Genomic DNA, 15506 nt, shown 5'->3' on the forward strand with positions numbered 1-15506 from the left:
TCCTGTGTTTTTTTGTGACTTCACCACTGTTGTGCAACACACAAACATCATTTTGTGTGCTAAAGCACTGCAAACCTGAACTCTTTCACACCAAGACCTTGACTCTCCAGAAGCAAAATCCAGTGTGTTCTACCAGTAGTTATCAATAGCAAATTGCCTGTGCTGCTGAACATATCCGTCAGTGACACAGGTTACTCAATAAATCATTGTTCATTAATGTTGAATTGTTAGACTATTAATACAGTGAATTTGTCCCTCACTTTAATCGACAAAAAAAGGTCAAACTCCGCAATATCTTTTTCTATAATTTTCAGAAATACCTAGACTTGGTGTCTTCTCCCTGCAGTGCCTAAAAAGATGCATAGAAATCTTCAAAAGGGACCAGCTACCCCTCTTTTATGCAGTCATTCTTTGTTATGCTATCATTCAAGATCAGCATGTATCTAATTTATATCAGCAAAAAAAAGTTTCTTTCTTCACACAGATGGGCGAGTAGAGCTGAATGATTTTCAGTGTAGTCTGACACCAGTTCTGCAAGTTTCCCCCCTGCTTCTGAAGGATGAATGAACTAAACTCTATTCTTTTTCCTATTTTGCACATTGTTGGCTATCTTTTTTTTTTTTTTTCTGATTCCCTGCGACTCACACCTAGACACTTTCACCTGGCTTGTATTATCATTTCAAATGACATTAGGGTGAATGTTTGGGGCTGATACAACAACATTTGGATTGAAGGGATGATGTGCTACAAGGTTAAATCCAACACAAGCTTAAGTTTGGCCACACTGAGATCTCCCAGCAATACTAGGATAGATGAATCAATAAAGCAGTAAAGTAAGAGTATATGAGGAGGGAAATACAAAGAAAAAAAAATGCATATTCCTGAAAAGGATAAATGAAGTACCTTTAGGAAGAGGAACATATTCTCCTTCACTCCTGTGAAGGAAAGCACTTAGGTAACTACTTGGGAAAAAATATGAAACTAAAGTAGTTGCTAGAAGTGACATTTTATTGCCTACAGTTTTTTGTGTTATGATTTCTACTGTCCCTTATTGCTCTCACTGATACCTTTATCTCAACACTGAATTGCAACAAGCTGCTAGCAGGTCAGGCCTAAATGCAGAGTCAGCATCCCACCGTGTACTGAAGCACAAGCAAGTTGGGCTGGCCTTGGTGTGCAGGCCTGCAGCTTCTGAGTGGAATGTATTGTCTCCACTCTCCTGATATTTTTTCAGGTACTTAGAACTTGCCCTTCTTTCTTGAAATGAAAACAGAGTTATACTTCTTACTTATCAGGCAGAGGAGACATATTGCCCTCTCATCTAAGCCAAGGCAGCCCACATTTGAACTTAACACTGTTGCTATTAGACTCTGTTTGCTAAAAAAATATAGATATATCTTTGAGAATTTCTAGTAGCAACTACAATTAAAATGTTCAGATTTATAGCTTTCTGTACATTTGATAGTGAAATCTCTATTCATGATGACATATTACTGTTTCTAGCACATATAAGCAGCTCTCACCTCTCAAAACTGGCACTGTCTGAGGCTTCAAGATTCTGCTCTAATTATTTAGTGGAATTCTTGTATGGAAAATAAATTGGAGCTTTGTAGGAGGGGAAAAACTCCTGTAACTAGATAAAGGACAATTTAAGGGTGATTCACCACTTGGTAACATACAAGACAATAATATTAATGGTAAAACTAATCTGATATAAATGTAAACGATATTGCATATATTACAGGATTAAATGCATTGTAATTTACCACTAAGTACTTGTGTGCATGCCAAATTAATGTCAATACAAAAAATGACACTAGCAAGCGTATGGTTTCAAAGTCCAGTGAAGTTAATCCTGCAGAGGTAGAGCAGTAAGGGGTGGAGAGGAAATGGACTACACCAGCAGGGACTTGAAAAATTTTTCACCGAGCACAAAGTGACTTAACCTCCCAAAGAAAGACATTAAAAAGGGAAAAAATAAACAGGGAAAAACTCATTACTTCAGCCTGGATTTTTCCAGAATACTATCCTTTTAATCTTATAAAAAATAATACTGAAAATTAAAGCAAGATGCAGCAGCTGAAGAGCAAACACAAGCATTCAATTCTCCTGGGGAGCAAAGAAATACACATTCAGTAAACCCCATTCAAAGCAAATGCTGCACAGAAGCAAGAGAGTCAAGATATGCTTTAAATTTGCATTTCAGTATAAAGTTTGAGTATCACGTTTATATTTGTCATACAGACATTATCAGAGACAGAAGATAAACTATGCAGAAGTTCTGAAATGTTTCTTGGGCTTTTCTGTTTTCTCTCTCAGGATTTCTGGCCTTTGCTTTGGAATTGGTACTCTACTGATAAACAACCTCCAAACAAAACTTCAGGTGTTGGTGTGCATGTGACAAATGAAGTGGCAAACTCAGGGATTTACTAGGTCAAGTGGAATCTGCTCTGATCAAAATAGAGGTCAGTTATAGATGATTGTTTCTGAGCATGAGTTGGAGCACAAATATTCACCAGCAGCAACCAGTGGGTATGCAAAAGCATTCCTAAGGGAATCCTGGATGAACCTGAAGAACACAGATGCTCCCATCCAACTGACCAGACTGAGAGGAACCCTCCCCTCCCCCTCCCCCTCCCCCCATGCTGAATAAAATCATCCAGAAAACAGCAACTCTGACACAATTCCCCTTCTGTTGACCCTGAGAGGCTCTCTTCACAGCTGGAGACCTCCTCAGCTTTTGATTCTGCTATGGAGGTAGCACTTTTCCTGCTGAGTGACAAGGGAACACACGGAATAAAAAAAGATTGGTGGGTGGTCTAAATATAGAGAAACAGAGAGAAAATCCTTTTCCATTTGTCCCATACTTTTACTTCTACCCTCCCCCAAACACTAACATCCTCACACCTCCTGCCCCAAGAGAAATGAATCTCCCCTAAACATCTGGCTTTAAAAGGCAGACCCCCATAAGTCTGCAGCTTTGTTTTCTTCCTGGGAATAAGATAAAGAGAGAAAAAGAAAGAAGCTAAGTCTACAATTTCAAGGAGAGAGGTGCAGCATCATAGAAACACCAAGTAAAGGTTTAAGCAGCTTCTGTGCATTTAAAAATATGTCAGAACAGCATTGCTTTTCCAGTTTGGAACTCCCTTTAGTTAGGAGTAGCAAAGAAGTAAACTCAACACAGTGACTAGCAAGACCAGCTCTGAGGACTGAAGTGATGAGAAAAACTCATGCTGTCTCTCTTCAGGAGAGCAGTACTTTCAGCAATTAAAAATCAGAATAATCGGAATGCATCCATACCTGAAAATATTCTAAAAAGCTTACAGAAACTTTAATTTAGAAGCACTATGCCAAGCAAAAACCCATTATGAAATAATCAGCTTTTTCATTCTTCAGTCCTAGAATCTGAAAGTTACATGTTGTTCTCACTAGAGTCCATGTTGTTCTCACTAGAGTCATCCATACAATTCTGCTTTCCAATTCATCCTTGTAAAAAGATACACCAAGAAAACAAAAATTGAAGGCAAACAGACTTCTGTGCTTTGTTACTCCCCTATGAAGGCTTTCAGGACTCTTGCACAAGTTAGAAAAGTGAACTGCAATCAAAGAACAGAGCAAAATGAACTCAGAAATACTATGCACTTTTCAGTAGTGACTGAGATTTGAAAGGTTAATTTACTTTTCTTAGATTTGCACCAGTATTCTCTGTCTCTGTCTTACACTTTGATCTCCAGTGACATGTGGCTCTGCAGCACAGCAGGTACCAGCAGAGCAACATTAATGCTGCCCAATGGATACACATGCCATGTATATGAAGAACAGAAAAGATGGGTCTGTATTCAGAAAATTTATTCCCAATTTCTGAGCATGGACTGCACAATCAGTCTTTGTGTACTACAGCCTTGGAACTCATAGCTGTACAGGATAAGTGGCTTGAAGGCCCTTTTTCATGGCCATTCATTTCTCCCAAATTATGACCAAGCCCAGGAATGGCCAAGCAACCCAATGGTTCTTGCTAGGACTCCACAAGCGATAAGCTATTACTTTAAGAGCATGCTTTTGTCTTTCTCTCACATGGACTTGTGAATAGAGCTTTTAACAACTCAAGTCCAACAGGTCTTGCATTAAATTGTGTATGTGGTGGAGCCAGTCTCTGCAAGCCCCCACACCAAACTGCTTGGTTCTTTGAGTTCAAGTCCTTCAAGGGCTTTCTTTCAAAGAGCTGATTTCACAGTTTCATTTAACTGTTCACCAACTGAAGGCTGATGATGGAATAAGTGGACATGAAAAGTAAATATGAAATTTTCCCCTCTATTTCAGTCATTCAAACTCTTGTGCCTGAATTTCAAGGTTGGCTCATTTTCCTGGCCTTTGGAATATTCCTATGAATGTTTAACATTGTTTTAAAAGAACAGCTTTCTCAAACCGACAAGAAAGTTGTTGCAATTAAAAGCTCTAGAAATTATTCTCTATGTAATTAATTTTCATGTAGAATTTAATTCAATAATGAATATAGCAGTATCTATTTCAAAAGTGGCATCACTGAGATTTAACAATTACCACAGTTGAGCTTGGCACAGATAGGGTCAAAAAACTGTAAAATGCATTCCTTGATTAATAAGTACTTTAAAAAATTTTTCACTTGAATAGCAGCAACTGAATTATTAATTTGAATAATAATTCTAAACCAATTAAATGGATCAAGATACTTAAGATGCAAGTTTTATTAAGTTAGTAATCTCAAAACAAAAATTTTGTAAAAACAAGACCATCAACAAACTCCTGATTTCTCCTCAAAGTCATGGCAGATCTGCAGAATTATTTCACTGACACTCCCATTGATTTGCAATAAGGAAAGACTCAATGCACTTTCCGGAAATTTTGGTACAAGGTCAGCAAGCTACAACTGTGAAGCTCTGAAGAGAAAACAAGCAGTTAAGCCTACCTGGTGAACAAGTTCACCAAGTTTTTATATTTCCACTCAGGGGTCCTTCATGAAAGAGAGTACATAGATCGTTTCAATGCTGTGGTCATATTTGTCAAGCCTCTTAGAAGAAAGGAACTGTGCCCCACCACACCTTGATGTTTTCACTACTCACCTGATGTTAGCTGACTTTGCCTTCAGGTCGTTCCAGCGCTGGTTCATGTCATCAAGCCGGTGCTGGAGCAGAGCAGCTTCCTCAGAGTTTCCCAAGGCTTTCACCATTTTCTGTCTGTTTCCATCAATGCTTTTGAAGATGTCATTGTGGGCATCAATCTCAGCTTGGATGTCCTGAAATACCAGCAAGAAAAGTTCAAACATAGTTCTGTAAGTAGAGGAGGGGAGAGCTGACTCTCATGAGTACTCCTAAACACTAGGACAGAGCGTGCATTCCAGCTTCCTTGGGTGTCTCTGATAAAAGATGCACAGGAGAAAACCTGCAATCCTATTAACGTCACTACAAAAGGTCTAGCTTTCTTAAGTGTGAGAAAAGGAGTCTGAAAGTCATCCAAGGCTGCGAAAAAGGAAATAGATTTATAAACAGCAAGTCCTGTGATGTTGTGTTTAGTAGCACTGAAGGTAACTAACTGTCTCCTGTTCACCCACGCATTTCACACAGTGTGGCATTTGCAAATGCACTAGAACTCATCTCCTTTCCAGAAATTACACCAATTCAGCCTTAGCTATGTCATCCCTTTCTTCTTTGAAACAAAACATTTCAGAAACTTTAAACAGTCTAGTGAAATGCAGCCTTTATCTAGTATTTTAGGTCACACATAATGAAACCATTTAACTAAAATCTTAACTTTAAAACTCTAAACTGCAGCTAAATGATTACAGCAACCAAAAGTCCATTTTTACAATTAAACTACTTTACATTATGGCCTGAATATATGGAGAGGTAGACATAAAATGGCAGGATGTATTATAATCTGAATTTCATAGTAAATACTGAAAAGAAAAGCTTGTGATTTCCATTCGGTTGATTCATTTCTCCTCCCTTTAGAAATTAAACACATTTTATTCTCTCATCTACCATCTGCCTCAAGAAACACATTACAGATATTGTCTTCATCTAATTGAGCACAGTATTATTTTTAAAACACATAAAAAGAGCAAACAAAACTTCCTGCACCACTGCCAATGGTTTCTAGCATCCATACATCACATCTATCTATACTCCAATAAAGCAATGTAAATGTGTTGAAAGCCAGGAGGTGTACTGGCTGTCTCAATAGGATTAATCAACGAAGATTATGACAGGAACTTGACGCAGATGTAAATAAACTTCTTTTGCAAAGGAAGAAATCAAATAACTGAAATTCCTTAAAGGTTTTTATTCTTCCAATCAACTCCTTAGTAATCACCATCTGTTCCCAGAAGCAGAAAAGGAGGGGGCTTTTGTACCTCCCCATCCTAGAGATGTATTCCTGCTGGCACATATACAAATGGAAGTGGAAAAGTAGCTATGAATTTGAGATAGAATTAAAGCTTTTTAGAATTAGGAAAGAGAACAAAAAAGTCAGGATACAGGTGAAAAAGAGGAAGGAGGAGATGGGGCAGTGGGAAAGGAGGTGAGAGAGGGAAGGAGGCACTGGGAAGCTCTGTCTGGCCAGAAGAGCTACTGTGTGACTTTGGACAACTACCTTTATTTTCACTGAGATTCCCTTCTTTAAAGCAGGTAAAATGACACTTTTTCTGTCTTTGAAACAACCTGATAAAAATCACCATTCTAAACACAGAAGCAAAAATGACATTTAAAAGGAAAAAACAACATGGAATTGTCTGATGATCAGCCAGCCCAAATAAGATGGCAGAGTCACTAGCTGAATTAGATGCTTATCTGAAAATATTTGCAGCTCCTGTCCTTACAACTCCAACGTGCATGCACGTGCAGTGAAACCCAGCTCAATCCCACAGAGCAGGAGGTACAGCCACTGCACAGCAGTTACAATTCTAACTGCAAAGAATTTGTGTTGCAAAAACCGGCTCATGCAAAACATTTCTCTTTGCCTCTTCAAAGTCACAAGCAACAACTTCATTGAAAACAAACTGATCTCTAAGCTTCCTTCCACAATCACAATAGTAACTGTAAACCCATTCATTCTAGAACCTCCATAAAGCATTCTTTGATTTTACTTGAGAGGACAATTCAGCATGCATGCTCAAAAATGTTTCATTCACAATGGGTTTAGTTCTTACATTTTCCAGTCATCAAGTTACATTGATTAGGTTCAATAAATCTGCCGTTCACATTCTTGAGTCCCATCTGTAATAACCATGTTGAGACAAATCAGTTCAAAGAATAAAGTTTCATAATTAACTTCTCTTTCATTTCTGCTTTCCATTTTCCAGGTGAAAAGAAACCAACCAACCACTGCCAGCTGACAGATAACCCAACAGGATTGATAAAGTTACTGAATGCGAGTTTGTCACAGCCCTCAAAGAAAAGATAGAGAGAAACACAAATAACATACCCCACACCAGTGGGCACAGTGGGCATATGGAAGAAGCAGAGCAGGAAAGTGAGATGTGAAAAATGACTAACAGCAAGAAATGGGCACAATGAGTTAGTTACTCTCCAATAATGATATAAAACATTTGGATTTTTATTCAGGCAATGTCTTCTGGATGATGGGCTCCCATCTTATCCTAAGACTGCTGTAATTGCTAGCAATTGGTAATATACTCCTTTATTCACTATGTTATCAGAGTCCTTCAACTCTTATTTGTAAATATGTGGTTGCCCTACCTTTAAATTTCTTTCTTCAAAGTGGAAAGGACTCTCATTCTGTAAACCCTCCCATTTATGTTCCTCCTGATCTATTATTTCTCTTTCTCCTGCCTTTTTCTTGGTCTTTGATTCTCCATTGTCCTCTGTGTGGCAAAAAAAGGGATGGAAAAAGTTGATTATGCCTGCTTGGGTTCCAGTGAGAATTAACTCTAGTAAGAGTAATTCTGCAATATTTTAAAGAAACTCTAAATATTCCTCTATTATGACATGGAAGTCCCCATATTCAGAGTCACAGGGGCAATACACAAGATAATGCAGGAGAAGAGGGAAAAATTCTGTTGCTTTTGCCACATAAAGGGGAGGATACAACTGTGAAACTCCATCACTGCTCTCAGCCCAGTGCTTAAGGGATATGGACCAGAGTGGTCTCCCAGTGCATGTGAAACAAATCAAAGGGCAGAGAAGAGAAAAAAAAAAAAAAAAACAGAACAGAAAAAAAAAACCAAAAACCTAAAGAAATACACTATAAACAGAAAATGTCTTCTTGCTTTATCGACTTTTTTTTAAGGCACTACTATAGAGATGCCATATTTTGCTAATTTTGCAAATATTTATGTGCACTTGGCTGCTAAACTGAATTGATAATTTATTGTATGAGGTCAACATATTTGTTCACATGCAAGTGCTTGCAGGATTAATGCCCTAAATTAAAAGAAAGCTTTTTGAGGAAAAAATGATCCTATATATAAATCAAGGTGAAAGCTCCAAAGTTTGAAAGGTAGAAAGGAGAAGAAATAACTAGCTTGGCATTTAGGTATGTACTTAACCCAAGCCAGACTATTAAAACATTGTCACTTCCCTAAATTCCTTTTAAGTATTAAGATCAAACTGCTGCCTTTTCCCACTTTGATGTGGTGATTTCAAAATTTTATATCCATTCTGAATATTCTCTGCCTTCTTTGCTTCTCTCCCTCTTTACCTTTCTTCCTGCAGAATTCAAGTTTTCATTTTATGTTTGGATTTGATATTAAACCTTGTCTCCATAATAAAAAACGTACTTCTTGCTTTAACTCCTACCAAATAAAATCTAAATGATCATGCAATGACAACTGAAGAGCATGTGTCTTTAAAGAATGTTTAAATATGTGCCACTCAGTAAGGCTGCAGATGGAAATACTGAAAAGGACCCAAAAACAAGTTGCAACTAGAACAGCCCAATGGCAGACTGGAGTGACACACCCAGGGTAAAGGAAGTATACAACAAATATTGGAACAGAACCCAACTTAGGAACCCAACTCAGCCAGCTATTAAACTTTTGTCTTTCCCCCTTATGGACTGCAAGGATATGTTAAAAGCAGTTACAGCATTAGGCATAATTGTCCTTTGGAAACTATCAATACTTTATAAAAGGCAAGAAACCTCCGAGCCAGACCCACACATGATGTGTCTTCTTTCTAAATTATGAGTCCAGAGGGCTTCTAATTCACTCTGCAACTCTCTAAGCCATTAATAGATTCACTTCTACTCATATTTTTTCAGGTTTTGTCTGTATTGGCAATATACTAGTAAGGACGGTAACACAGGCAAAGTATTTCCCTTTTTATAGGGCCCAAATACTTCTGTTGAAGATAAAAACACAACTAATGAAGATAAAAACACAACTAATGGAAGAAAACTCCATGGCCAAATTAAAGTAGAAGAAATGATGCATTTTAAAATATACAAAGTGTTACTGTATTGAATTAAAATTTATTATAAAAACTATTAAAAATTCTGGGGTAATAATACAAGTATCTAAAACAGGGAAGTTATTTTATTTTGTAAGGGAAATAAGTATGTTCCCTTAGCATTAAAGATTCTTTTATCAAGAAACCCTAATCAAATTTTTCTTACATATAGGACACAAAACTAAACTTAGTCTCTCAAGAAAAAAGTCAACAGCATTCTGTACCAAATCGTAGCTTCACAAAGGGTTTAAAGGCAGGACTCATCAGTGTTTTACTGCAAAGTTTTTTAAACCCACTATATACAGCAAAATTCTGGATTACACTCCAATTATTTTTATATTTATTAGGAAACAGAATTCCACTGTATTTTCATAAACCTCTGACCACATATCAGGGATGGCAAGTTATGCCATGCAAAGCACATATGGCTTGCAAGAAAAGGACATACATGTACAATGCTGATGCTGTGCAACAAGCCTGGCAGCATTTTGTGTTGGCACATGGAGTGCTACATCTTTTTAATCCCCAGGTACAAGCCATCTCTTGTATATGGCTTTTGAACCACACGTTTATCTCAAAAGGAATTAGTGGGCTTGAAGTTGATGCTTCATAAATGAAAATCAGCTTGAAAAATTGCATTTTTCCTAGCAAAAGTTACGCCCAGGCTATTTTGCCAGAACAGTTTTGTACTTCCTGCACCCAATACAGATGATGCCTGTGAGTGGAACGAGTGCACAGAATTGCAAGTCCCATAAAAATGATTGTCTATTGCCTTCACTGACAGCGCTCAAGTCAGCAAAGACACAGTTACAGAAATGCTGCACTTGCCTCTTTCAAAGGTCATGAATAAATGTGAAGACTGCTCGTCAAAGTACCTGCAGAAAAATCTTCCAGCTGGAATAGGTGGAAGAAAAATGTCACTGCCAACCCAAAGGACATTACACGCCACAGACATAGCACCACATCACAGCCAGAACATCGCTCTTTGAGGTCTCACAGCAGGTAGCAAAGGAATGGACCTTTTTATTTTTAAAAGCACATTGTTTAGTTTATTTTGAACCAAGTACATTTTACCTGCTTCTGCCAACTGCCTCTGGGAACACGGCTGTGGCAGATTTTCCTTTTAGCCTCTGCTTTACTTGACTGATGACTCTTAAGGAAGGGCATGATAGAGGTGTATCAAAGTAGCCATTGTGAAAGGGAAACTGGATTTCTATTGGTCTCAGCCTTAAAATGCTGGGGGTAGCTGGGAAAAAGAGATGTCTGTGTAAAAAGAAGGCTATAAAAATCTCATCCAGGAAGTCTCTCCTCTGATGTCAGAGCAGAGTCATGCCTTTAGAAAGGTTCATCCCATCCGCTGTTTTAGAGGCCTGCCTGCAGTGGCCTCTGAAAAGGCTGTTTGTTTGCTGCTGTTAAGCAATCCATTTACAATGAATTCACATTCAGAAGTAGCTATACACATTGAAAACTTTTAGGTAGAATTGCCATTATCTTAAATCTACCAGTGCCAGAAGCGCATAAAGATGGACATCAAACCTCTCTCAAGTGTCATATGCAGATCATACTGAATATCACTACAGCCATCGCAACTAAAGTGTCAGATCAAAGTAATTTGCTGTAGATATGACAAAAATGTATTTACTACTTAAACTCTCAGATATTTCATGAAGAAAAACCAGAACTTGTTTGGGGGAAAACTCACTTTGGGACATTTTTCACTTCTAATTTTCAAAGGCTTTTATTACCAACAGCCTTGTACCAACACATCAAGTATCTAAAAAGTTGATTTGACTTGCACTTAAGCCTCTTGGATAAGAGATGACATATGGTGTAGTTAAAGATTCATTTTATCACAAGAATGATGATGCACTTACAGGAAGGCTGAGAACACCACACTGCCTTCAACAACCTCTGTGGCTCCATTGTATGGCATAGACTCAACATCTGAGGGGCACCATAAATGTGTTAATACTAATTCCAGCAGTCACATATTTATGACTGAACAAAGCCAAAGCAGCCCTGCCTACTGCAGTGTAATGTGACTCTGTTTTTGCATAGGAAGGGAGTGCCGTGCAAGCTTCTGCAAATGCCATCTGGCTTCTGCATTACGACCACAGTAACAGCACTCATCATTCTCCCTGTAGAACATATATTAATGAATCCAGAGAGCTGAAAGCAGCTTACAAGCCAGGATTGCTGTCATGGCACTGTTTCTCCTGGCAGCAAACACCTCAAGAAGGACAGGATGGGTGTGTGGGGAATCATAAGAGGGACAGATGAAGCAGGGGAGGAAGGGAGCTTGTTAAAAAAAAAAAAAAAAAAAGGAAAAGAAAACTTGCTAAATAAGCACAGACTAAAAGTCTATGATCAAAGTCTACCAAATAAAACATTAACCTTCTCCAGCACCAAAGTAGCCTTTTATGTTGCATTACAAATTTCAGCACAGTAGACAACAAAACTTCACAGCAAGCTTCAAACTAAAAAATACAGCAGAGCTGTGAGACCTCTAAGTTTTGGTGAGAATTGCTATGATCAATTTCTTTAAGATAAACACTGGAATATTCAAAGTCACAGTGGGGAGCTTGGAGTTTGCAAATACCAGGGCTTTATGATTCATAAAATATTAGAAACACTGGTTAAAAATTTCTCTTAATGAAGTCACGAAGCATCTCAGGGTCTGGCACGTGTCCTTATCTTTACAGGCTACCACAGCAGCAGCCACAAGGGAAGAGTGAAGGCCAGATGACAGACTGGGAGCAAGAGAGAAGCCAGTGACCTATACAGTGAAGAAGTCAGATCACAAATCCTTTTACTGTTACTCTTAACTACTTTTGAAAGAGTCATGCTGGTGGGATCCTGAATAGTGACTGTCTCAAGCATACTTCTCCCTGATAAACAAAACTGGTAAACTGGTAACTACTGAGGAAAGAACACTGGTGTACACTTTAAAAGAAGAACATCCTGAAGTTTAGAAAAACACAGAATCAGGCTTTGCAAACTGCTCTCCTACTGTGAGACCACATTTTTAAGGTGTTTTATCTTAATTCATAAACAAACTACTTTGTATTTTGTTACATACTGTGGTCTTGCAGGATACAGAAAATTCGTATGGTGAAAAAAAGACAAAGCAAATCTAACAGTGTTACAACATTCAAGTGAGGTTTCACTAGAACTGCTGACAAACAGATGAAAACAATCTGTTCTTTAACATTCTCATGTCTCTTGCTCATCAGCACGATCACTTCAAAGCCAAACCTCCTGCCTCTAAGCATTACTGCTACCAAACAACCTGGAAAGAGAAAGAGTAACTAGTTGGAATAAAAGAAGTACAGATGAAACAATGGGAAAGTTGCACATTCATTGGAAATAATTCTACCTTTAAATGCCATCATGAGATCTTCCAATTCAACTAAAGTAACATTGAACTAAATTTAACAGCAAACTCCAGAGCCCTTGCTTTATGTCAATAGTGGAACAAGGTCACAGGCAGCCTGTAATGTCCCCTTATACCCTTGACTTAGCAAAGCCCAAGCTGCTCTTCATTTCCTTTGGAACTTTAAATAAATAAGTAAATTAAAATGCCCACAATCAGAGGACATGCTCTAAAAGTAATCTTGTAGGACCTGAAATGAGGAAGATAAGCAACATTAGATTTTCATAAACAGAATGCACATGAGGACATAAACAGCAACACAGAAAACCTAAGTTAAACATCAACCTGCCTTTTTTATTTACTGTGTAATTTTCAAAGGCATACACAGCCTTTTTCAAAGGCATGTGTACAAGTGCCTATCATACCTTTTCAAATTTTGTCAGCAACTCACGTAAGCTGAAGTTCAGGCCAATCATCATTAAGCGTCTCCCGAAGCCTACATTTTCCTGGTATGTCCTCCAAGCCAAGTCTATAGCCTTCAAAAAGATTTTTTCCTTTCCACCTATATAGTCTCAAAATACTCCAGGCACTCCAGTGTGTGTCCCTCTCCTGGGCTGCGTTCCCCTGGGAACAGTTCACACAGCACCATCGTCACAGTCTTCGTGTCCCTGCTCCTTCCCATGGGCTGGGCACCCAGGGCTGAGCCACTGACACTGGGTGCTGCTCCTTGCAGGGCTGGCCTGACCTCATGGCACTGTGGGGATCTCCTTGGCTCCACACCTCCCCAGGACTGCCTCCAGCTCACCTCAGCAACGACCTGCAGGACCCAAGTGCTTCTGGCAGGCCTCAAGCTCTTGGTCTCAGTGACCCCAAGTGAGAGAAGCTATAATCTGCTGGTGTATGACAGGTGGAGAGGAGGAACACATCCTTCCATGTTGCTCCATTCAAGGGAAAAAAAAAAACCAGAGAAATTTCTGTCTATAGAAAGCATCAAAAACCAGCTTCACAGATCGGTTAAAATGGGATGAGGCACACTTCATCCTAGGGAACGTGCTGGTGTGACCAGACGGGAGGCCATCTCTCCTCTGACTTCCTCAGGGCCAGCACCATGGGCTGGTGCTGCTATGGCAGTAATCAGGCACCTCCAGCCCTCTTTGCTTCTCCCAGGAGATGCTGCGCCACAGAAAAGCCAAGGCCCATTAGAAGTTGTCTAAAAAGTAACTTCCTTTGAGCAAGCAAAAATAAGCCCAGCAAAGGATCCTGCTGCAACCTCCAAAGCTTCGCTGGGGATCTCCTCCTTTGGTGCTGCCTGCTCTGACAGCCGTGTGGTAATCTATCCCCGGCATTTGTTTATTATTGTAATCAGCATCCTCCCTTCCAGCAGCCCTGGTGCTGCTCCGGAGCCAAACACACTCCCCCTTCCGGGAGGCCTCCCGCTGGAAAACCACCACCACCCCTGAGGCTGCAGAAACCCCAGACCAAAAGCCCTCACTTTTCCTTCCCCTGGAACAGAGAGGTGGCTGTTCTGTCACGGAGCAAGCTTTGGAGCTGTAAAAGCAACCAGCGCTGCACAAAGCCACCACGGGCTGGGGCTGCTCAGGAGGGCATGCTCAGCCAGCCAGATTGTTTTCCATATGAGCCTTTGCTCACCCGCGGGAAACCCGACACCCCATGGGTGGCTGTGAGGAAATCAGTCCATTTCCAAGCATTCCCACTGGAAACCCGTGTGCATGTGAAGGCCTATTTAAGCTGCTATTAATGCCTTCCGCACAAACACACATTACTCAACCACCAAAACCAGATTGAGTAATAGCTGCCAGCAAGTCAGTAAATGTATAATTAAAACCAAACCAGCAGCCCATCACTTGCAAAACCCGTTACAGCTAAGTCTCCTATGAACACATTGGGTATCATGTGTTGCTTTTACTTTTATTTTATTTCACCCAACCATCATATGAAGTACCAATGAATTCACCAGTAGAAAAACTGTCTCTAAAGTTATTCTGAGCTAGTGGATTATACTGGTATATCTGGTATGGGTCAGGATTTTAAAAATAATTCTGAAGGGGGGAAGAAATATTGGCATTAGCAGGATTTTTACTTGATTTATTTGTACTTTGCCTCCTGTCTGTATCTTTTATGTGGGCATATTACACAAACTGCAGAAGTGCTTGCAAAATAAACTCAGGAAAGTTTTCCAAAGGTGACAGAACTAAACTAGCTTTATAGCCCGTATAACAGATCAGCTTAAACAGTCTGAATTTATTTCACTGCTTCTGCAAGCAAAAAGCCTATTTATCATGTTCACATACTATTCGCTTCCAAATTAACTACTTACAGAAAGAAAAATTACACATTAGAGTGAAAAAGTAAAACCATTCAGCAAGAGATATAACTAGAATCACTATTTGAGAATTTCATTTCTTCCCCTCAAGACAAAGTTTGGATCTTATTTCCCTGCACACTAAGGCTTTCTGCTGCTCTTGGAAAAAAACCCTTGCAAACCAGAAACAAACAGACTTTAGATCCACCTCAGAGATGTTAGTGCATATAAATAAAGATGGGTGTCAGGCTGGATTATAATGAAGCTTCATAACTCCAGGACTGAATCCAAATACACAACATTAATTTTAGGTTTGGTATCAGGCTTCATAGTCAGATAAGTTGTTTTCCAATTTTAATTTGTCATT

General features: G+C 39.2%; 1 protein-coding gene across 5 annotated transcripts in view; it reads right to left on the reverse strand.

Moving 5' to 3' along the window:
- Positions 1 to 15506, reverse strand: part of UTRN (utrophin) — a 342692-nt gene that overhangs the window by 113031 nt on the left and 214155 nt on the right. For all 5 annotated transcript variants that reach the window (XM_030944526.1, XM_030944527.1, XM_030944525.1 and 2 more), the window contains one exon: positions 5100 to 5272. In XM_030944526.1, coding sequence (XP_030800386.1) covers positions 5100 to 5272 — 173 coding nt within the window. The remainder of the gene's footprint in view (positions 1 to 5099; positions 5273 to 15506) is intronic.

The sequence above is a fragment of the Camarhynchus parvulus genome, chromosome 3, assembly GCF_901933205.1.
Source record: "Camarhynchus parvulus chromosome 3, STF_HiC, whole genome shotgun sequence".
Lineage (NCBI taxonomy): Eukaryota > Metazoa > Chordata > Aves > Passeriformes > Thraupidae > Camarhynchus > Camarhynchus parvulus.